General features: G+C 43.4%; 1 protein-coding gene across 1 annotated transcript in view; it reads left to right on the forward strand.

The window, feature by feature from the left end:
- Positions 1 to 22,387, forward strand: part of ANTXR1 (ANTXR cell adhesion molecule 1) — a 179,000-nt gene that overhangs the window by 12,156 nt on the left and 144,457 nt on the right. The window contains exons 2-8 of the mRNA XM_084615065.1: positions 3,713 to 3,784; positions 4,786 to 4,857; positions 10,749 to 10,830; positions 12,518 to 12,551; positions 14,242 to 14,321; positions 15,688 to 15,756; positions 18,182 to 18,262. Of these exons, the coding sequence (XP_084471191.1) occupies positions 3,713 to 3,784; positions 4,786 to 4,857; positions 10,749 to 10,830; positions 12,518 to 12,551; positions 14,242 to 14,321; positions 15,688 to 15,756; positions 18,182 to 18,262 (490 nt within the window). The remainder of the gene's footprint in view (positions 1 to 3,712; positions 3,785 to 4,785; positions 4,858 to 10,748; positions 10,831 to 12,517; positions 12,552 to 14,241; positions 14,322 to 15,687; positions 15,757 to 18,181; positions 18,263 to 22,387) is intronic.

Genomic DNA, 22,387 nt, shown 5'->3' on the forward strand with positions numbered 1-22,387 from the left:
CTGTATAAGAAGAAGGATGATGGAGTAAAATGAGCATTCACTACATTTTCCATATAGTGACGCCACACGCATACATGCAGCACCCCTTTCCCATCTAGCAGGGACCCCTCTCCCTTTCAGCAGTAACTAGACTCCCTAATATGTTTTTGTTACCCCAGTAGGGCAGGGGGCACCCACCCTCCCCCCATTGAGAAGCCCTATACCAGAGGCAATGGCATGCGGTCAGTTATATGCAAAAGATTTAATTTTGGGGAACCAGTTCTGACCTCACAGTGGTGTAACTCTGCTGAAGACAATGGATTGACTCTGGATTAACGCTTCCCTACCTGAGATGAGAATCTGGCTCTTTTTGCAGGGGGCAAGTGAGTTGTTTTTATAAATATCATCATAGAGAGAAGGATAAAAAGCTCTGCTAAACCCACATGTGAAATCTCTGCTGGTCTTGGACCTTGTGCTGTTCTTCCCCTGTGTGTGAATGTATGTGTGGGAAGGTTTCATGGAAAAAGAAGAGCTGTAATTTTAGATGTTTGGATTCTTGTTCCAAAGGGATGGGGGGAGGGTGAAATTGAAACTGCAGCTTATGTGGGGAATTTAAAAAGCAGTGCGTAACTGAGAAAACTGCCTTTTCCAAAACCGCTTAAAACCAAGTCCAGTGGAACAACAATCACAAAGGCAAACATTTAAACAGCGAATGTAGTTTGCTGGCAGCTGGCATACAACTGGCTCAAGCAACTGGGTTTTAAGCTCAGTTCTGGCTAATGCTGTGCTTAAAAAAAAAAAAAAAAGAACAACCACCCCAGGACTTCTCTGAGCCATGGAAAATGGCACCATTTTATATAACGACCTACATACCGTATGGGCTCTGTGTCTGTTTCTCATTTTCAGCTGCCTCACTGTGTTTAAGAAAAAAATTGTGAAAACCAGTTTAGTTCAGAGGCTTCTAATAGGAACACAGGAATACCGGATTGCAACAATGGTCGGTAGATGATGATTCTGGTAGAGAGAGGGAGTGTTGCCTAGTGGAAAGAGCACTGAACTGGGACTTGGGAGAGCTGGGTTCAATTCCTGGCTGTGCCACTGGCCTGTTGTATGACCTTGGTCAAGTCACTTTGCCTCTCTATGCCTCAGTTTCCCCATCTGTAAATGACCCCCCCCCCCTTTTTTGTAAAGTGTTTTGATATGTACCAATGAAAAGTATTGTATTGGAGCTAGGTATTATTATTGGGGTCCAAATTCTGATCTCACGGAAGTCAATGGGAAAACTCCCAGTGATTTCATTGAAAGCAGAAAGAGGGCCCATGATCAAGTTTCATCTGAAACTATGAATTTACATGCAAGCCTGAAAGCACTGCAGTGTCATTGACTAAACTGAAGAGCGCACAAAGCCATGTAGCAGAGCTATGGTTCGGGGTCTCAGTACAAGAAAGTAAATCAGGTTTTTACTGACTTGCTGTGAACAAAAATGAAACAAATCTATGAATAATCCATACACTGTGGCTTGGCTTTGCATTGCACTTAGTCAGGGAAGTGATGTCACGTCATTAACAGCCAGGCCGGACTTGTATGCACCAGCTTCTGCATGTTGTGATGATTTCATTTATGGCTCTCAGTCTGGTTTCCCAGAGAGGAGACATAACAGAGAAATGTTAGATACATTTACCTTTTTTTCACAAGCTTATCCACGCCCAGTCCCAAACCTCCACATTTCTAGTCTCTTGGATGATATTCAACTCAGCCTTTAACAGGAATATTGTTGCTCTTTCTGTTATAAGACTCTGTAACGGCAGAATAAAGAAAAATCCAACCGAGCAGGCTGAAACAATGTAAACTCAAGGAGAGTACTTGTGTCAGTGCTCACCAGTGTTAGTGAGGGTTGCACAAATCTATGCATAGACTGATAAACAGACTTGCTGCATAGATTCTCTAGTAACCTCGCTTTTTTGCTGTTTATCAATGTAAAAAGGAAAACTCCTGGCTCAGTTCCAATCCAGTTAAAATCAATGACAAATCTCCCTGTGAACTCACTGGGAGCAGGATTAAGGCCCAATCAGTGTGACCCTAGGCACCCCTATATTCGCACCCCACCCACTACTGCAATAATATCTGGATGAAATAGGTCCTGTGAAGTATGATATCAAAGCTAATAACATGCTGGTTATTAATATTACTGTAAAATGCATGTATTAATATTATATGTGAAGTTGTGAATTCCCTCTGTATGATGTTAGTAGGACATATTTAAGACAAGACAGTCTAGTGTAGGTAAAGGTGACAAACAGGTCTACCCCAGATAAAGGAAAGTGGCTTTACCTCAGTTTACATGTTAGCTGTAACCAAAGCTTTCAGACTAAACCACTGGGGGTTATCCTGCTCCTGAACTCACGAGACAGAGAATTAACATGGCTCCTGTACCCCGGAGAGAGACAGAAGACTGAATCCCCAGGAGGCCTTCTTGACTTGTAAGAAAAAGGCAGCCTCTTTGGGACTATAAGGAGCAAAGAGAGACTCCATCTTTATCCTTCATCTTCAGAGACAAAGAAACAAAGTGATTTGATCTCTGTGGTGGGTCCTGGCCAGTAAAAAAGCTGGAAAGGAGACTGGGTGAGAAGAAACCATCTTGAACAAAGACCGTATCTTGCTAGCTCAATTTTTAGACTTTTGGATGTGTGTTTTCATTTTTGTTTGCTTGCAGCCATCTCTACCTTTATCTCTTTTACTTGGTATCACTTAATCCGTGCTCTTTTGTTAATAAACTCAATTTACTTTTACTATAAACCAATTCTGTGCTGTGTTTGAAGGGAAGGGTGTATTTACCCCTGTTAAATTAATAAGCTGTGATGTACAGGCTCTTTAACAGAGCACGTATCTGTTGTCAATGTACAGCAGCGGGGGCTGTGCATTGCAAAAAAAATCTCTGAGGAGCTTGGGTGCTGGCATTCACTGATTGCCACCTGCTTGGTAAGGTTTAGGCCAGGAGAGCCTTGAGGAGTCTTCTGGTGAAGAAGACAGACTGGTATGGCAGGGAGCTGACAGACAGTCTAATCTCCAGCAAAACTCACTCTTGCTGAGGTGGATAGATAACTCTGTGGCCCAAAGCTCTGAGTATCCCAGCAGTGTGTTACAGGTTTTTACCACAATGCTAGAGAATAAACCAGTTATGGCTGAATTATAGGTCTAAGATATTTTACCTCTCATTGTCACCAGCACAATGGAAACAGTGGTTTAGATTTAGGAATCTTTCCCTCCTTCCGAATGCATTATGTTCCCCAAATGCACTCAAGCTGAAAGCTAGGCACAATGACACAGTGAGTAAGCCAGTGGAATCCACCCAAAATATTTTACTTGACAGTGAAATAGATCAGCACTAACCCTGGGTTATTTGCTTACTGCCAAGTTAAAGGTCTAACAGAGCTGCCATATATTCTTGTCAAGAAGCAGCCTCAAATGCTCAACTTCAGTATAAATTATATGCTTCGCGTTTCAAAGTTGTGTCTGAGATATGATGCGATTTCCACCCCACCTCCCCTTAACCCCACTTTAAGGAAACACCAAAAAAGGAGTTTTGGTTGAAGAAGTTTAGGTGTAATTTTAGTTGTAAAAGAAATGATGAGATAAACAGATGTATAACAATACATTAGGCTGGGAAATAATAAAGCCGTGGCCTAACTATATGAAATTAAACTAATATTTCCTGCAATGATTGTTTTCCCAGGTCAGGAAGCGTCCTGCACCACTGGAATGAAATCTATTTTTTTGTAGAACATCTTGCCCACAAGTTCATAAGGTAAGAAATGCTGGTTTTGCAGATAAACCCAACTGGGTGATGTGAGCTGCGAACTCAGGGTCAGATCCCACGTGGTACATAAGGATGTATACTGATTCATACCAGCTGACAGTTGGACCCTCGGTCACTTTAAGGGATTGAGTCCTATTTGCTTTTTTTATGCAAGATGCTCCATTGATTTCAATGGTATTACTCCAGAGGTGAGCAGCAATTGTTGCAAATTCACTGAGCCCCAGAAGATGGGCTAGATAAGCAAATAAATCACTTCTATCTCTAATTTCTATGGGCCAGAGTATACCATCCTGTGGAGGTACCATGGGGAGGGTAAAGCTACCTCTAAGGCTCTCAGCTGCCATGCGGTGGAAGAGGGGGAGTGGAGTTTGTCTTTGCAGAAAGCGATCTGGAGCAATGTCTTTCCAAACCCCTTGAATGTTGCAGTAGCTGTGGGGAGAGCCTGTGGGTCACGAGTCCAATGTGAGAAGTGAAAAGACACAAGCAAATCTCCTCCCTCCTCCACATAGTGGTAAGGGGACACTGAAGTGTACAAACTTGCTTCTGTGGCATAACCTCATTGTGGAAATTATGCAAAGAGGAATGGCATTCACTTCTAGAGGGAACTGCTTAGGAATTTCCATGGTTTTGCAAGGAGGAATGAGACTTCATAAGGCTCCCATCTGCTGATTCCAGCCGTCTCTGTTTAGGCCTTCATCTTCTTATGATTACATTATTATTATGGTAGCAGTCACAGGTCCCAACCAAGATCGCACCCCCTTTGTGCTAGGCGCTGTACATACATCTAGTGAGAGAGAGTCCCTGCCCCGAAGATCTTACAAGAAGACAAGACAGAGAAAGGGTGGGAGGGGAGCCGTGGCACAGTGAAGAGTCATTGCGAGGAGCCAGAAGAGTAAAGCAAGAGAGAGGAGAAATATTGACTAGGTAAATGAATGGAGAAATGGATTGCAAATCATTCACTCTCATTTCTGTCTGTTCTCCTTCTCCAGCCCCCAGCTGAGGATGTCATTCATTGTTTTCTCAACTAGAGGCTCAACTCTAATGAGGTTAACTGAAGACAGGTAAGAAGAATTTGGGGCAATAGCACAAAGCAACGTCCTTCCTTTTGCACTTTTCCCGGCTAGTGCATTCTGGCTTCATATCAAATGACTCGATAACTTTAAATCACTTGGCTGTACTTAACATCTGATATGTATGTTAGGCTCTTAAAGGAAGAACTGGTCGAAAATATTAATCAACACTAGTTTTTCGTGGAAAATTGTCATCGTCCCCCCCCCCCCCGATAGTGTCTACTTTCCTTGAAAATTTTTGATTCTTTTCATGAGAAAAGAAAGTTGGAAAAACCCAGAATTTTCAGCTGAAACCTGAAGAAGTTGTTAGTTTTGACAAAAACTTCAAATTTTCTGTGGAAATTCCCCCCTCCCCCCTTCATTTTCTGTCCAGTGGTTTGACTTTGTGTTACGAAACCTGGCTTTTGTTTAGTGTTTCAGTACAGAGGCAAAGGGCTAAATGGGCCATGGAGATGGGTGACAGGGGAGGAAGGGGAAGCCAGTAATCCCCCCACCCACCCCCCGCCGCCATTGAGTCCCAGCAAATCCTTTCCTTTCTCTTCTTGCATCAAATTCATGCTTTTTTGTCCTCTTCTTCAAAGTCTTGTATGGTCTCCCCATAATCTACCCTGCTGCTTTAATTTCCCCCTATTCCCCATCTTGTTCCCAATTCCTACCATGTTGTTCCTCTCTTGCTCCTGCTCCCAGCTTCGTACCATCAGTTATGCTACCACTGGCTCTTGAAACTGTTTCCCCTCTAGCAGGCAACCTAGGTGAAGTCCCTCCTTAAATTTGCTTCTTCTAGGATAACTCAGTACTTGGGTTGCCTCATTGACTATCCTCCCTATGCCTTCCTTTACTTGAACTGTTCTCCCATGCCTTTGTAATGATCCCTACCATGGGTTCTCAGCACCCGGGACATTGAGCACCAAAGCACAGACGTCTGCCACTTGAGCAAAAAGGAGTAACTCCATTAGTTGGCAGCAGTAGAAGGCTATTCTCTTCTAGAGAATATTCAGTTAATATTCACAAGTGTATTACATCTTGTCTTGTCCCTGCTTTCCCCATCTATCTGAGACTGCAGATTCTTCAGAGCAGAAAAGAGGTCTCACTCCAGTTTTGTAAAGCATTGTGTAAACTTGTCGTACTCATACCTGTTTTTTAATAACCTTATATTAATAAGGTGATCCGGAATACCAATCTGCGGTCAGTAAAGCAGTTGAATTGGAAAATCAGAAAGATCAAGTTTGGAGCAATTGTTTTGAAAAGGGTCTTCTTTGTGTGGGTAACTGCAAGAATACCAATAGGAATTCTATGGGGGTCTTGCTTTCTCTAAAGGATTCGGAGTAGAACTAGGCGTGCAGGGTGGGAGTGGGATCTAGCCCGTGGAAGGGTAAACTCTAACAACTTGCCCTGAGAGTTTTCAAAGCTATCTAAGGGATCTGGATGCACAGTTTCCATTGTAGTTAATCCAGATCCCTTCAGGCAGCTTTGAAAATCTCACCTTCAGAGAATAACCCTCCGCTTCAGGATCTTATTCTCACTTTTCAGGACCTTTCATGGAGTTTACTCACCTCCGCTCTAGGGGCGAGAGACCAAATGTACAGAACAAGAATGTCTCTGTTTGTGCAAAGTGTGGGAACTACTGTCAATCTCCCGAGAAACATCTGTAGGTGGTTCCTTCACCATTTAAAGAAAAAGACACCCCCCTCCCCAATAATCTATCTCCCCCTGCCATAAACCAAAACACCCTGACAGCAGGTTTCATAACTGCCTAATAGCAGAGGAAGCACCTGTGTGCCAGATTTGGAAAGCTGAATATGTGCCAGTTCTGATCTGTCTGAAGAGCACATACTGGTTGCTTGACTTGGGGAGTATTGAAAGGGGAAGAAAGAGAGAAATCAGAGCAAGACATTGTTTCCCCATCATAGGCCTGTCCTTTGATTTCCTTGCCTTTTCTCCATGCTGGAAGGGGAGGAGCGGGGTTGCTTTTACCGCCAGTGCAGAGGAGCCCAGTGCTTTTCCAAACATTATTTTTTCCATCTCCAGTTCACCTCTTTCCAGACAGTTTGTTTGGGGTCCCTGTACTATTATGGGAAGTGTCTTGAAGTGGATGGGGGTTTGGAATTGACTGATGTATATAATTACTTAGAGGTATTTGTGATGGATATTAAGATTAATGAGAAGCCTTTGCAAGGAGTAAGGAGCTATAACATAGGCAAACTGAGGATCTCGGTGGGTTGGGTGTTTTTTTGACCGGGCCGGAAAGTATTCCCATTGGTCCCTCTTAGAAAATCAATGGGAGTCTTTTCATTGACTTCAGTGTAAGTTGGATCAGGCCCCTTTAATCACTACAGTTTCCCCTGTTAACTTCATTGCCACGTGGAAGAAAAAATATGTGTAACACATGTGAATGCTATATGAATAGCATAAGTTTTACATATTGGACTTCTCTGAGATTGCATACCAGCATAGCTCCTGTTTATGAACTAATAGGAATCTGGCCACTTTCCTATAGTATAGTCTACATACATACCAGCCTAAAAAATGCTATTAAAACTGGCCAGTCAGGGCATGAAATCTACCGCTGTGCCATTAACTATAACAACGGAAGACAATGAGAAAATGAATGGTATTTAACTCGATTATCAGATGAAAACCCACCCCCATACTGAATGGGCAAGGAGACTTTTGCAAGGCTGCATGTCACATACATAAGAAGACCTGCTACTTATGTATGTGAAACCTTTGTTCCCATATGGGAATGTATAAGCTTACCCAACAGACCTAGAAATGATGTTGATGTCAGGCAGGACGGTAGTGTGGCACCAGCCAAAATCCAGCATGCTGGCGGGTGTAAGTCTTCTGTTTCGATTGGAGGACTGACAGGTAAAATGTGGATCTGTTGGCATGTATCATCAGCCTTCCTGAGGTATAGGTGTGTGCAAAGGCTGTAATTATCAATAGCCTTTTCTTTTACTTGGATTTGTAAAAAAGCATCTTTGGGTGCTAGTTTGGGTGAGCCCGTTTGGAAAAGGGATGCTGCCAGTGTGTATGAGGTCTCCGGCAGAAAAAGCGGATGGAACGCTGAAGCCCCATTTGCAAAGTGCTGACGCTCTGATTCAGGACATGTCTAAAGCACATGCTCAGCTTACTGCTAAGTGCTCAGCCTCACCAGTGTCCAAGGGCATCTGGAGGTGATGGACCCTCTTGGGAGGCTCTCGGCCTCTTCTAGGACTGAGCTGTTAGCAGGAAGCATGAACCCAGGGAACATGCCAGGTGAGAGGAACCTTAGCTTGTGAATTTAAAAATCACAATTTCAAACTGAAAAATTGCTGATCTATAGTAATGCAGAAAATGTTTTCATCGGCATAGTAACCCTTGGCTTTGTTATTAATTTTTATTGAGAAAATCTCCCCCCACTCCATCCCCCATCCAACTGCATTCTACAACTCCACTTTGCCTTTAGTGTCACAGTTGACAATGACTCATTCAGCCCCCAGTCCTGCAATCTGTTTCACAAGGGCAGATGTCCCTCACCACCCGGCTGGTGCTCTGGATAGATTAGCTGTGTAGATCCAATTGCAGAATCGGGGCCAGGCAGTGCCATGTATATTACAAATCAAAGAAGCTTTGATTACCTGGGGTTTATTAACCATAGTATGTTATCACCAAAAAAGAAACCTTTTAAAATGAAAACATATAGAATACCTAGTGCCTGTAAGAAGCTGAATCGTTCTGAAAATTTTCCTTTTGGAAAATTTGTTTGTTAAAGGATGGGGAATTCAGTTCAGATAAAATAAGATCTGATGTCCTGGAATTTCCATCTCATCCTATCCTATTTTGAAAGTGCCTATCAATGTTGAGACAAGCTCATCCTTGAATTAACTCCTTTGAAATAAATGGAGATGAATTTGGCCCAGTTTATCTAAAGCCAAACTGAATTGCCAGAAGCTGGGAATGGATGAGAGGGGATGGATCACTTTTGTGTATCATTTTGTGTGTAACACTGTTGTGTTCATTCTCTCTGAAGCACCTGCCATTGGCCACTGTCCAAAGACAGGAGACTGGGCTAGATGGATCTTTGGTCTGACCCACTGTGGGCATTCTTTGGTTCTTAGGAATTTTTTAGTGTATTTAGGCCAGATCACTTTTTCAATTCTTGTTTTTCATTTTTCTGTATTTTGTTCCTTTAAGATCCACGAATAGAAGGGCCATAGTATCCTGAGACAGTCTGTTTTTTGAAATTGCTAGCCTCTCTATATCATATTTGGGTGATTCACTATATCCTAAAACTCATGAAAAAGCCTGTATTTCCAGCTGGGGATCAGTAACTCCATAATTTTCAGAATTGAGCTCATTTCTCAGAGAATGGCTGCCCACATTTGAAGACTCAAATGGTACAGATAGATAGAAGCATGGAAATTTTATCCCCAAATCCTTTTTGGCTCTTGCATTCCTGGAAGAATCCTGGACCCATACAGCAATAGAGATTTAGGGCCATGTGGCTAAAAATCTTTGGCATTCAGGCCTGCAGAGTTAGTGTGGTCCTGCATACAAATTGATTTAATCTAGTTCCCATGAAGATAGCATTAGTTCATTCAGAGATACCCCGCATACCACAAAGACTTCATCTGGGCTTTATAAAAACATCTAAACTGTACTCCGCTCTTACATGTTGGTGTCTGCAACTCAGTGAAACATGTCCGTCCCCCGCTTAGCTTCTGATTGATCAGTCACTATGCCTGGGTTTCCAAAAGATTAAATGGGACACCCTGAATCTTAAAGCCTTTTCCATTAGCTCATTAATCTTGAAATTGGGTTTGGCTGGGAGTGGAAGGCGTCATATCCAAATATACTGGAGCCTGCTGGATGATCTTATATTATCGATATCACATTCCTGGCTGTTTGATTCAGCTTGTGTCATCACCAAGCACGACTAAAGAATAAGAGCCAGATGTAAGTCAGCAGCTCCACTTGTCTAGCCGCAAGATATACTGGCATTGTAAAGGGAGTGTGAGTATGGAGAAGTACATATGCCAGAATATCAGATTAGAGGAGATCTTTCTGTCGTGATGCTTTCTCCAGGCTGTGGGAATAGCGATGAAAATTGACTCTGGTCTAGTTTTCACACCCCTAGAGAGAGACGCAGTCGAGTGTTCCCGTTACCTCGTAAAAATAAAAGCCTTTAATTCTTAGGTTACCAAGACTTTGGCCAAAGTTTGTACTTAACTGCCTGACTTGCCATTATGTAGCCAATGGAATAAAACGTTTTGTGGTTATTTACATTAGCACAGATAGATGGCCGAGAGGAGGGAACTAGGGGCATTCCTGAACGTAGCAATTTTCTTTCTCAAATACTTGCCTTTAAGGCAGGGATTTAGATGCCCAAATTCAGCCCCCCTTCGGTTCTTTTGAGCATTCCAGCCTTAAATGCCTTGTTGGAAGTGGGATGCATGCTCCGGAAGCCCTATTGACTTCAGTGGGTGGGTGCTGCAATCCATTGCAGGACCTGAGATGACTAGGCCATGTCTACACGCACAGCACCGCTGCAGTGCGTGTGGTGAAGACGCTTTATGCCAATGGGAGAAAGCTCGCCCGTTGGCATAAAAAAACCACCCCCGCAAGCGGCATAAGCTGCGTCAGCAGGAGAAGCTCTCCCACCAATATAGCGCTGTGCACACCGGTGCTTAGGTCGGTGTCACTTATGTCAATCAGGGGGTAGAATTTTCACACCCCTGAGCGACATACGCTTGCTGACAAAGGCTGTAGTAGTGTAGACATAGCCTGACTTTCCTCCATGCATGTACCCATTGCCTTCCACCCATCCGCCCACATGTCAGATCCTGACCTACCTGACAGTTGCTAACAGATCTAAGGGAGCGTCTGTCTTAATATTTCAGGGATCAGATACGTCAAGGCCTAGAAGAGCTGCAGAAAGTTCTGCCAGGAGGCGACACTTACATGCACGAAGGATTTGAAAGGGTGAATAAACGAATTTTAAAGTGCTTCTACAATGTCTTTCGGTGGGGGGTGCTCAGAGTGCTTTGCGAACACTAATTAATTCATGAAGCCATAGAACAGCTCCGGGGAGGTAAGTGGTATTATCCATGTCTTAACGGATGGGATCCTGAAGGCAGAAAGATTGAGGAACAGGGCTATGTGGGGATGGGTGTACATCATTCACCCTGCAGACTTTCGGCTGGAATATTATCTCCTCAGGCTATAGTATCTTCCTGTGTCCCTGCCTTCAGTGTTGGGTATTACCTGTTCAGGAGAGGGATCGAGGGCACTGGACAGCTGAATCCTGTCCATACAGCTCCATTTGGAGCTATGCTGCGAAAGGGGGCAAGCTGCAGGAGACCCTGAAGCTGCAAGGGCCCTTGTGTGGCTGGCCTTGGCCTTGAGTGGATCCTGCAGGTAGTCAGCTAGGTTTGAAAGCTGGGATAACAGCCTGTTCCATGGGGTGGCTGAGCCACCCCACCTTGTAGTCTCCTCTCCCTCTTGCCCTGCCCTGCTGCAGACTTTATTAGCTCAAACATTTGCATGCAAACCACACAGGATTTCTTTATCCCTGTCTCCCACCTTCACTAAACATTTTAGAGGTTTTTGGAAGCGATTATGCCCCACAATGAAGATGAATTGCATTCCTGTAATCCAGCACATGGGAAAATTACAGTGCTTTCCAGGATGCAAGGAGAGCTAGCCAAGATTTGGTTCTAGCCAGAGATGAGCCTGAAAAAACTCCCAGACCCCAACACCCCCAAACCTTACAGGGATACTCAAAATCCAAAGCCAGAACCAAATTCAGCAAACAGAATCCCAGCTTCAAAGAGGAATTCAAAGCCCAGATGCAGACCCATCTCTTAATTCCAAACTTTGATACACACAGAAGTTTCTGACCTCTGTCTTGCAAAATCTGCTTGTTCATGTGTAAAGCATAAGATGCAGACAGAGGAATTTCCACCTGAGATAAGATTAACACAACTCCTGCTAGCTCACCCCGTTTGGATGAGCTGAATTAAAGTGTAGGGCACACATAGTATCCTTGTACTCCCTTGTCTGTGTGTCTCCCTGCATCTCTTGTCTCTTGTCTTATCCTAGATTGTTATCTCTTTGGAGGCAGGGACCGTCTTTTTGTTGTTTATATGTACAGTACCTAGCACAATGGGGCCCTGGTCCATGACTGCGGCTTTTATGTGCTACAGCAATAGACATAATAATATTAAGAGCACACTAAAATTAGCCCAGGCACTAGGCTGGGGGCTCCCAAATTCATTACAGTCAATGGTGATGCTCCTGGGATAAATTTGACCATGACACACTAAGTAAATGATGAGGTATGCTATAATGTCCATCTCACTGGTTGGCAAGGGAACACAGGTACAAAAGAGTGTCAGGATACATGCAGAGTGAACCCCCAGCTCTTGGAACTGAGCCTAAGCAGAGGAAAATGTAAAATTGAAAACAAAATTGTGCAGCAAAAGTTTTTTGCATGCGGTTACAGAATTTAAAGGGGACATTAATTTCAGAATGAATGTTACCTGTGATAAAATGCAGACTCCAAATTTGGTATCTTGCTGCCACTTCCAGGTTGTCAGCAGGTCAGTTAGGAGCAACCACTAAGTATTATTCAGTTATTGCTAATGCTGCTGTTTGGATTTAATTTCAGGCAAGCGAACAGATTTACTATGAAAATGTGCAAGGTAAGAGAGTGTGTTTCCCTGCTCCCCTCGCTTTCTGTCTGTGTGGTAGACTTCAGTCCTGGAGCGTAAACTTATTACAGGACACGGGTGTGACTGTTGCTTTTTGCAGGAATTCAAGGTTATTCAATTCACACTGAAGAGCAATAAAGGACTTTGAATACATTTCATATTGAGGACTGTGGGCCAGTTGTATAAAGAGGAAGATTGGTGGTGTGATGCTTAGTGATCCCTCAGTGCTTAAAGTGCTTGATTTGGTGTCGGTTCCATATGGCAGTGCAAAACAACAAAACTTCACCGTGCCAGTCTGAGACTCTGTCTGGGAAGCTCAGCCCCATTAACTACCCCCCCCCATATATATATATATATATATATATATATATATATATATATATATATATAATCTCACACTGCAGAGATACAAATGATGATGCAATGTGCAAATCAGTGGAGAATCAGACACACAATTCTGCAAATATAGGCCTATGTATTTTGTATTTTCACAAGGCCTGGCATTCTGTTTTCTTTGTACTCATTGTGTTTTCCAGTGTTTTTCATCAAGTCATTGCCCTTTTATTGTTGCATGATTGTGTGAGAGAACCTTTTTATTAGTCTAGGCTGGGATTTTCAAAGGAGACTAAGCAAGATAGGTGCCCAAATCCCATTGACTTTCAGCAGGAGTTGAGTACTTGGTTTCCTATAGATGCTTTGAAATTCACAGCCTTACCATATAACACCCTCATTCATTTCTACAAGGACATTCAGTGTCCCATGAGTACAGGCTCCTCCTTCCATCTTTAAAACTCCCCAAGGTCAGGAACCCTGGCACAGGCTGTGTGATAGTCTGGTCACAGAAACAGAAGGAAAGTTTGTGCCTATCTGCAAAAGCAAATGGACCCAAACCAGATCGTTCCAGAAAAAGTTGTTTTTTTTCTCTTTATCAGCACAGACAAATGCACAGCTGTTCATAACTGCAGGAAAATCCTCCTGATGACTTAGGACATTTAAAAATGCTGTTAATTAGCCAGATTTTCACTTTTTCAGAAACAACCTTCAACTTATATTTAGCTTTTACTAAAGTGAAATATTAATGTTCACGTGTAATGCATGACTATGGAGCTGTTTTGGATTTATACCAAGCGTCTGTTGCCAGAAACCCAAATTAATTCCAGTCAGCGCTGCTGTAAATTTACACAGAAAGAAGCCCATACAAGCCTGGGCTACAATCAATATTATAAAAGAAGATTACAGTCTTCTTGTTACAACTCCACTGTCAGTATATACGATTGAAAGGATGAAGATGAATTAAGCTTTAAGGGTTGCCAACTCTGACTGAAGCTATTCTGGGAGATTTTTTCTCCCAACATGACGTAATGTCATTTTCTTAAAATATCCTACTAAAATCTCCCGGATTGCTTTCAATAGTCACCGAGAGATCGATGCCGATTCCGGGTGACTCCAGGCCAATCCTGGAGGGCTGGTGCAGTAGACAGGTGTTTGTTAAAAGTGGTCAAAAATTTCCATTGAAACTTGGGGCCTTTTTAATGTAGAGTGTTAAACAGAAGTGAAGGATATAAAGTTTGGAATATATCACTTCTGACCCTTTCAGCCCACTACTGGCTAGGTGTTTGGTGCACCAGTTTAGTCCTTTGTGCTCTTTTTTTGTGAAAGATTCTTTGTTTAATTTATTTAGGTTACAGAACTGCTAGTGTCATCATTGCGCTGACGGATGGCGAACTCCATGAAGACCTCTTCTTTTACGCTGAGCGTGAGGTAAGAGATTCAGGGCCTGGCGATACTGCAATCACAGGGTTTTAATCTAGCAGGAGTGGGTGGGTGAAATTCTGTGGCCTGCGTTGTGCAGGAGGTCAGACTAGATGATCATAATGGTCCCTTCTGACCTTAGTATCTATGAATCTATGTACTGGAGAAGAGAAGCTGTAGCAGCATGGGCTAGCCATGCAAGTAATTACCCAGGGTTCTGGGTGGGCTTGTGCAGCTCATGTCGAAGCCCGTGATGCTACAAATTGATATCTGAACTAGCTAAATTAAAGCTAGCTTGGATATATCCACATGTGCTGGAGTCACACCCTATGATAACAGTGTAGACGTACCCTTATGGTCCATGCCCTTGGGACAGGTTTCTGTAATTTCTGCCAAAACAAGATATGTATGCTAAGAATGCATGTGTTTGTAGGGATAAAAATACTAATAGAAGCAAGATTTCTGCAAGGCTTTCAAACCACAAGACTTCTGCTCAAGTTTTAAAAAAGCACTTTGAGTTCTGATCGCTTCCAAAAATATGTCTGTAAGTGTCACAGTGGGAGCTGCTGAGTGGTGCTGGGCTCTTTTGGAAAATTTGGCCCCCAATTCTTGATGCTCCACACTTGAAAATCTGGCCGTGCGCTCTTTTGAAGAGCTGGCCCCAAAAGTCACCAATTCAGTAACAAGGCCTTGCAAGAGAAGTGTTTTCCTAACGGACTTTGAATACCAGAATACTTATAAATAAATGGTTTAAAAAGAGAAATTCAAAAGAGAAGAATTTCTTTGGTGCAAATTCTCCACGTCCCCTTTTAATGATATTGTAAATAACTACCTGCTATAGCTCTGCAATCGCTATTGTACTGAAATGCCTCCTACACTAAGTATGAGGAGATACCATGGTTATCATAGATCCTAGGAGCAATACATACCATTTTTTTCCAGAGCTTCCACTGTCCTTAGAAATTATATAAACTTGGAGGGCTGAACCTGTTTCATTTGTTTTATACTGCACACTTTCAATGGGCAAATATTGTTAAGTTAGAATGGCTAGAAATTGGATTTGTGGGATACAAGAATGGTATACATTGTTTTTGTTTACCATGCAAGTAGCTACTATAGGAATAGACAAACTTCTGCATCTGCAGGAGAGCAGAATGTTAGAGTTAAGATCTGCTATCCAGATCTGAGAGTAGATTTTTGGCCCTGAGACTTTTAATTCTGTCCCTTATCATGCCCCTAGTCCTTGATTTTGAGGAGGGTTGCACTGACAGAATGACAGCAGGATGGCGATATTAAAAATATAATTACAAATGTACAGAAATCTGCATCTGTAACGTGTACCTGTTTATTTAAAAGTTTTGCACTCTGGTTCCAGGCTAATCGATCTCGTGACCTGGGAGCCACAGTGTACTGTGTTGGGGTGAAAGATTTCAATGAAACACAGGTAAATTAGTCATTTTTTCCATTTGTTTGGAATTCTGGCAAAGGTAGACTATATGCTGTTGACAGGTTTCAGAGTAACAGCCGTGTTAGTCTGTATTTGCAAAAAGAAAAGGAGGACTTGTGGCACCTTAGAGACTAACCAATTTATTTGAGCATGAGCTTTCGATGAAGTGAGCTGTAGCTCACGAAAGCTCATGCTCAAATAAAGTGGTTAGTCTCTAAGGTGCCACAAGTCCTCCTTTTCTATATGCTGTTGGTTCACATACAGCAGCTATGGGTGGACTTTTCAACTGAGCCGGGCTGGGGCAAGTTCAGGTGCTATTCATGTCCATATAAGAGCTAGAACTTCAGCTAGCATAAATTGATGGGTACTCCGTAGAAGTCAATGGAACTATTCCTATTTACACCAGCTGAGGATCTGGCCCATACATATCCCTTCTGGGATCTTAATTGAATTATTGACATCTGTTAAACTCCAATAACCTTGGCTCCCCCTAGTTATTATAAATCTTCCTAGACTTCCGCTTCCTTTAGGACTTGCCATAGTGTCCAGTCCAAAATACCCAGCACTCTTTCTCCCCTGAATAATAAAAATGAATCTAAATGAATAATGAATAATAATGAAAAATGAATAATAAAAAAGAAAGAGAAACTTATCAAACTCATCTCATCGTGGATTTAGCTACAGACCCCGGCTAAGCTTGTTGGAAGGTACAGTGAAGAGCCTGATGGTTTCCAATGAACCTGGGCCTAGGATTGAGTTAATGTGGGACAAGTGCGGGTTTCATTGTTTTGATGTAGGCAAGGAAAAACTCTCTGGTTATTACTGGTTTCAAGTCTGAGTCTTTGGCTTTTCATTTGAACGTCAAATGAGGTTCCCCTCGAGGCAGATTAAACCCCATGTCACCCCTGCCCAAAGGAAACACAAAGAAAAGCTTTATACTAACTCCTGTGAACCAAATTCCCTGAGTATTGCAGAGCTCTAAAAACAGCCAGCAAGATCCAGAGATAGGCCTGGTCTGCAATGAAGCTTGTGGTTGTGGTTGTATTTGGGTGCAGGGCTGTCGTTCACGTCCCACCCCTAATGTAAGATGAGGCAAGAAAATAAGAGTGTTTGTGGAGGTGGCGAGAAATTAGATTCCCGCTCTATGGTCTTGTCAACACTGAGGATTTTTGCACTAGTGTAGTTGTGCCATGATAACTTCCCCATGGCAGACCCCTAGTGCAAATAGCTCACAGCTTTCCCTGGTTTGTAACCAGGGTAGACCTGCAGTGGCACAAGACACTTTTTACCTTAGTGAAGCACATCTATATTAGAGGTTTGCACTGGTGCATTTACCCTGGATGCACAAATCTCCAATATAGACAAGCCTTATGCAAAGGCAAAGGGAGGAGAGAGGACTGACCATCGAGACGGGCCCAGCCTGAAGTCATCAAGGCATTGGAGAGGTTAACTCAAGTTCGATGATAAAGCCCCACTGTTGTTCGAAACCCCAGAAGCTTCCAGCAGAAAGACCATAGAGAATGAATTCAGGAAACTATAAATCCACCCATTGACTGTCATTGCTATGTCTTGGTTTATGATCCCGAAGCAATTTAATGACATTGCTTCATAGAAGAGGGCACTCAATAGCCTGGGCTTTTCCCTGTGGGCGCAAACCTGGAGCGTGTGTGTGTTTGTTTTAAGAATCGTCTATATGTGTTTATTTTAATTCTTATTATACATAGAACTGATCGACAGGGGTGATGGGGCGGGAGGCTTGTGAGGCTTAGAGATGAGTGTGTGGCTAGTTCTCTGCCTCCAATTTGTAAAGCTTCAGGGGAGGCTGAGCCCCAAGCCGCTGGGTGATGTTACCCCTGCTGTTCGAGAGAATTATTAAAACCAATGTCCCCGTCGCAGAAATAAAACTTGATTCTGCTCCAGCTGCTGCATGGAGAGCTCATTCTTCCTGAGCTGTGCTCACCATTCTCCTTAACCCCTAGCACTCCAAAGGCGAATAAACTTGTCTTTCACCTCCTCCGGTGTGGCGTTTCTGGCCTCTCTCTTTCCAGCCAAAGGAGACCACAAAATGCCCATATGCCACCTGTTCTTTGTTTTCCCCCCTCCTCACACAGACCCACTGCCTCCCACTATCTACCCATTTTCCTATTGCTGCTGGCTCTGTGATCATTCACCCTTGGGCACGTGGCCTCTGCTTCTCACCTGCCAACTTCAGGAAACCTTTTCTGACTCCCAGCACAGGTCCCTTAAAACGAACCAGGCCCATGGTATTAACTGTGAGCTAAGGTCCAAAGAGTTACAGCATATTAGCAATCCACACTCCACTGAGTATTGATTTTTATTTGCAAATGGACGCATTTTAATTTGCTGACAGCTGGCTAATTTATACCATTGTTGGTTTTTCTATTTTTTGCTGTTCTGTCAGCTGGCTCGAATTGCTGACAGCAAGGATCATGTCTTCCCAGTGAATGATGGCTTTGAAGCCCTGCGTGGGATCATAGATTCTGTGAGTATTAATCTTGGCTGTATGTGTGCGGACGTGTATGCATGTGTGCGGTGGCTGGGGGAACCTGTCTATCATACTCTAAGTGACAGGTCATTGTCACTGTATTGCTTTTTAACGCTTTCTCTGCTTTAGCTGGAGGACAAATCATGAAAGAAAGAAATCATGAAAATTTTTCCTGATTTTTTCCTTCCCTCTGAATCCCCCAAAACAAAGTAACTGAAATTTCAGACATCAGAACATTTTGCCCAGCTCTAGTCTCCCCATCCCGTACAAAAATTACTCATTCCCATGAGAAGTTGTAAGTACAGCAAGTGCTGGTATTCCCATTTTACACATGGGGGAAACTGAGGCAGTGAGAGGATGAAGTGTCACAGTGGGTCAGTGGCAGAGCTGTGAGTAGAATCCAGGATCCCAGTCCCCTGGCCCAACCATTGAAACACACTGCTTCCTGAGTTTTGGTTCTCTGTGGTATTTCCCGCCCCACCATGGTACAGGACTGTACAGTGATACTGCATAGATGCTAGACTTAAATCTAGACAGGACAAAAACACTAGAAATCATTGTCCCTCTTCATTAAAGAAAGCAGAGCATGAAGATGATGGGGAAATAGGAGACAGATATTCCTAGCTTGCCTGAAGTCCTAAAAAGCCAGCCATTCTCACTGAGATGTTCATAGGTTGGGCGTCCCTGCAAACAGGCCATTTCTCTGCTTGGCTATATTTCTCCTCTAGAGTTATTCAGCTGCCTGAACTTCCCACGTGGCAGCTGCAGCGATAGGAAGCAGTTGGGGAATTCATAGAATTATAGAGTTTAAGGCCAGACGGGACCACCAGATCTTCTAATCTGACCTTCTGTATATCACAGGCCACCAGCACTAAACCAAAAACAAAACTAAGCTCCTCTCAGAGTTGGTGACACTCTAGAGTCGACAGCCCCCGTCCTGTTCAATCGGAGTTTTGCCATGTGCTTCCCTGGCAGCAGCATCAGGATCCAAAGAGAGTTGTAGAAAATGGTAATGCAAACCACGGAGTAGCATACAGGTCCCAGGACTAATATACACATCCCAGCTACGCTTGCTTCACTCATGCATATATCCCCATTAACTTCAATGGGAATAGGATTGAGACCTGTTGGGCCCTTCCATCCCTGACTCCAGTGGTTCTGAGTAATCCTGTCTGACTCAATGCATTTCCAAAGCCTCCCTGGGCAGAGCAGGGAAAGCACCACATGAGGGACTGACTGGACCATTAATTTAAAAAAAAATGTAAAATTATTCCGAATGTTCTCTAGGAAAGGATCTATTTGGGGATTTTTTAAAATAGTTTTCCTTTGCTCACTTGCCACACATAGCTATTATAACGGATTGAGTTTCCCAGGGGTATGGTGCCGGATGGGGAATCCTTTTAAATGTGTGTCTCTGTCCTGGCCATTTGGTATGTTTTTTTGTTGTTGATAAAACCCCAGAGCAAGGAAAGTCAGCTTCAGAAAAGGGATCTAGGATTTCTGTTTTTTACAGTAGTTACATGCTATCCTGACCACATGGTATCAAGCAAAAACTATTCTTTCCAAGACAAGCTCTGGTTCCCCAGCTCTTTTTCTTGCTGAAGGAAGGTGATCCCATATTACTGGTTTCCTGACATTTTGCAAACATGGAGCTGCTTTCCCCAAATTTTCTCTTGGATGATCAGGTGTTGGCTGTCTTCTTAAAATCTTGGTTCTCAGCCTGGCATTCTCTTTGCAGCTGTCTTTAATGAAATCCAGAGGTGGCTCTCTGACATTCTCTGTGTGGCTGTATATGATAAAACATAAGATTTCAGTCTCGGGAGCCTAATTCTGAGCTAATTCAGTTAAGTGCTGCGCCATTTACCAGCTACACCAGAAGATATAACTGCTGAAGGAAGTTTGTGGTGGGACTGTGAATAGACAATGATGGTCTAGCTGCAAAACCATGGGAAATTTCCTGCCAGGTGATTATGCTTTCCGGTGAGTCCTACTGTATAGCCAGAATATGCCCCAAATGCTACCTGATTATTTATCACTTTTAATGGGGGCATCACCAGAACAGCAGCAGCATGGAAGGTGGAGAACCTGGAAAGGTTCAAGCTGAAGGAGCTGAAACATGACTACAAAGCATGAAGAAGACATGAGAAGACAGGTAGTTGAAGACTACCTTTGGGTTCTTATTGCAGTGTAGAACGTAAAGGCTTTTCCTTTGCAGAACAGAACACTTCAGTGTAAAGCAAGCAAACAAGGCACCCGTGGTGGGCTGAAACTTGGCTTTGCTCATGGCTGAAAGGGTGCACCTCTGGCAGGCCGGCAGTGAGACCATGCACTGTGCATGGGCACTGGTTCAGGGCCACTTCTGAACAACAGAGATTGACAAATGAAAAACTATGTGGCTGGGGGGCAGGGGAACACATCAGAATTTTTTATTTTCAAACCTCAGAAGTGGGTTTCTGGATTTGTTCAAATGTCAGGCGAAGCTTTGGGCTGCGTGAACGACCTTTCACTCCGTGACAGGTTACCCCCCACTCCGGGGTGCCACCTGATGTACAGGGGTACCACTGAGCCTGTCTGTTTCACCTGTCAGGGCTCCCTTACGTTGTCCTGCTGAGCCAGGCCCTCAGGCCTCCTCCAGTGCACACAGGTGGGGACACACCCCGCTGCAGAAAGACACAGACACTGAAATCAGCTCTGCATGGCAAGACTCAGCTAGGGAATTGTCTTGTCTTGTGCTGCACAGAAAACTGTACAACTTAAGCTCATAAAAATCACCCCCCTTCCCTCAGTGTGGAGGAAGATATGCGCAACTTTTTGCCCCTCCACCCCCCCAGTTATGGATTCCACAAACTGAGTTTCGAGAAAACAAAATAAGTTTATTATCTACAAAAGATAGATTTTAAGTGATTATAAGGGATAGCAAACAGATCACAGCAGATTACTGACCAAATACAACAAACACACAAACTAAGCTTAATACGTTAAAGAGACTGGTTACATGTACTAATTTCTCACCCTAAATGTTTTAGGCATTTCTTTCACAGGCCAGACCCCTTTTCCAGCCTGGGCTCAGTCCTTCTCCACCCCCCCTTTCTCTTTGCTTCTTAGATGTTTCCAGCAGTCATCCGGGGTGGGGATTTGGTGAAGAATGAGCCCTGATTAACTCACTTCCCTGCCTTAAATAGGATTTACATGAGGCAGAAATCCTTTGTTTCCCAGTTTGATCCCCACCCCTATTAGTGGAAAAATACTAATAATCCAAGATGGAGTCCAGTACCAGGTGACATGATCAGATGACCCTGCAGTGTCAAAACAGCCAGGAGTCAAAGTTTGTTTGCAGCATCCCAGGAAGTTCTCAGGAAGGTGGGAGATTAGCATCTTCAAAGTCCTATTGTTCTCCCTAATGGCCCAGCCAGGCTGACAGCATTCTCTCTGGTGGGCATTCCCCAGGTGTAAACACACTTGCAATAGTTACATAGTCAATATTCGTAACTTCAGATACCGAAATGATACATGCATACAAATTGGATAATCATATTCAGTAAATCATCACCTTTCCAATGATACCTCACATGACCCATCTTGTACAAAACACATCTTAGTTATGCCATATTCACATCATAACAATATCTCTATTAAGAATGGTTTCAGAGTAACAGCCATGTTAGTCTGTATTCGCAAAAAGAAAAGGAGTACTTGTGGCACCTTAGAGACTAACCAATTTATTTGAGCATAAGCTTTCGTGAGCTACAGCTCACTTGCATCCGATTGTAATGCATCCGATGAAGTGAGCTGTAGCTCACGAAAGCTTATGCTCAAATAAATTGGTTAGTCTCTAAGGTGCCACAAGTACTCCTTTTCTTTTTTCTATTAAGAATGTGGGACGTAGTGTGACAACCCCTTCACCTATATGTATCACTGACCAAGGGATTTGTTCTGCCCTGGAAGTATCTCTGAGAGGGGGAGTTTACAGAGTGTCCCTCCTAAGAGCTCTGCATACATGCTCCTTTCTGCAGTGCGGAGAGACCTTTTCCTTTCCTCCACACACACACAGATCCCCAGATGCAGTGTAACTAGCAAGGTCCCTGTCTCTGGGGTGGCAGGGCCAGGATTTGGGAGGGTGAC

This window comes from Lepidochelys olivacea (assembly GCF_965140295.1).
Source record: "Lepidochelys olivacea isolate rLepOli2 genome assembly, chromosome: 26".
Classification (NCBI taxonomy): Eukaryota; Metazoa; Chordata; order Testudines; family Cheloniidae; genus Lepidochelys; species Lepidochelys olivacea.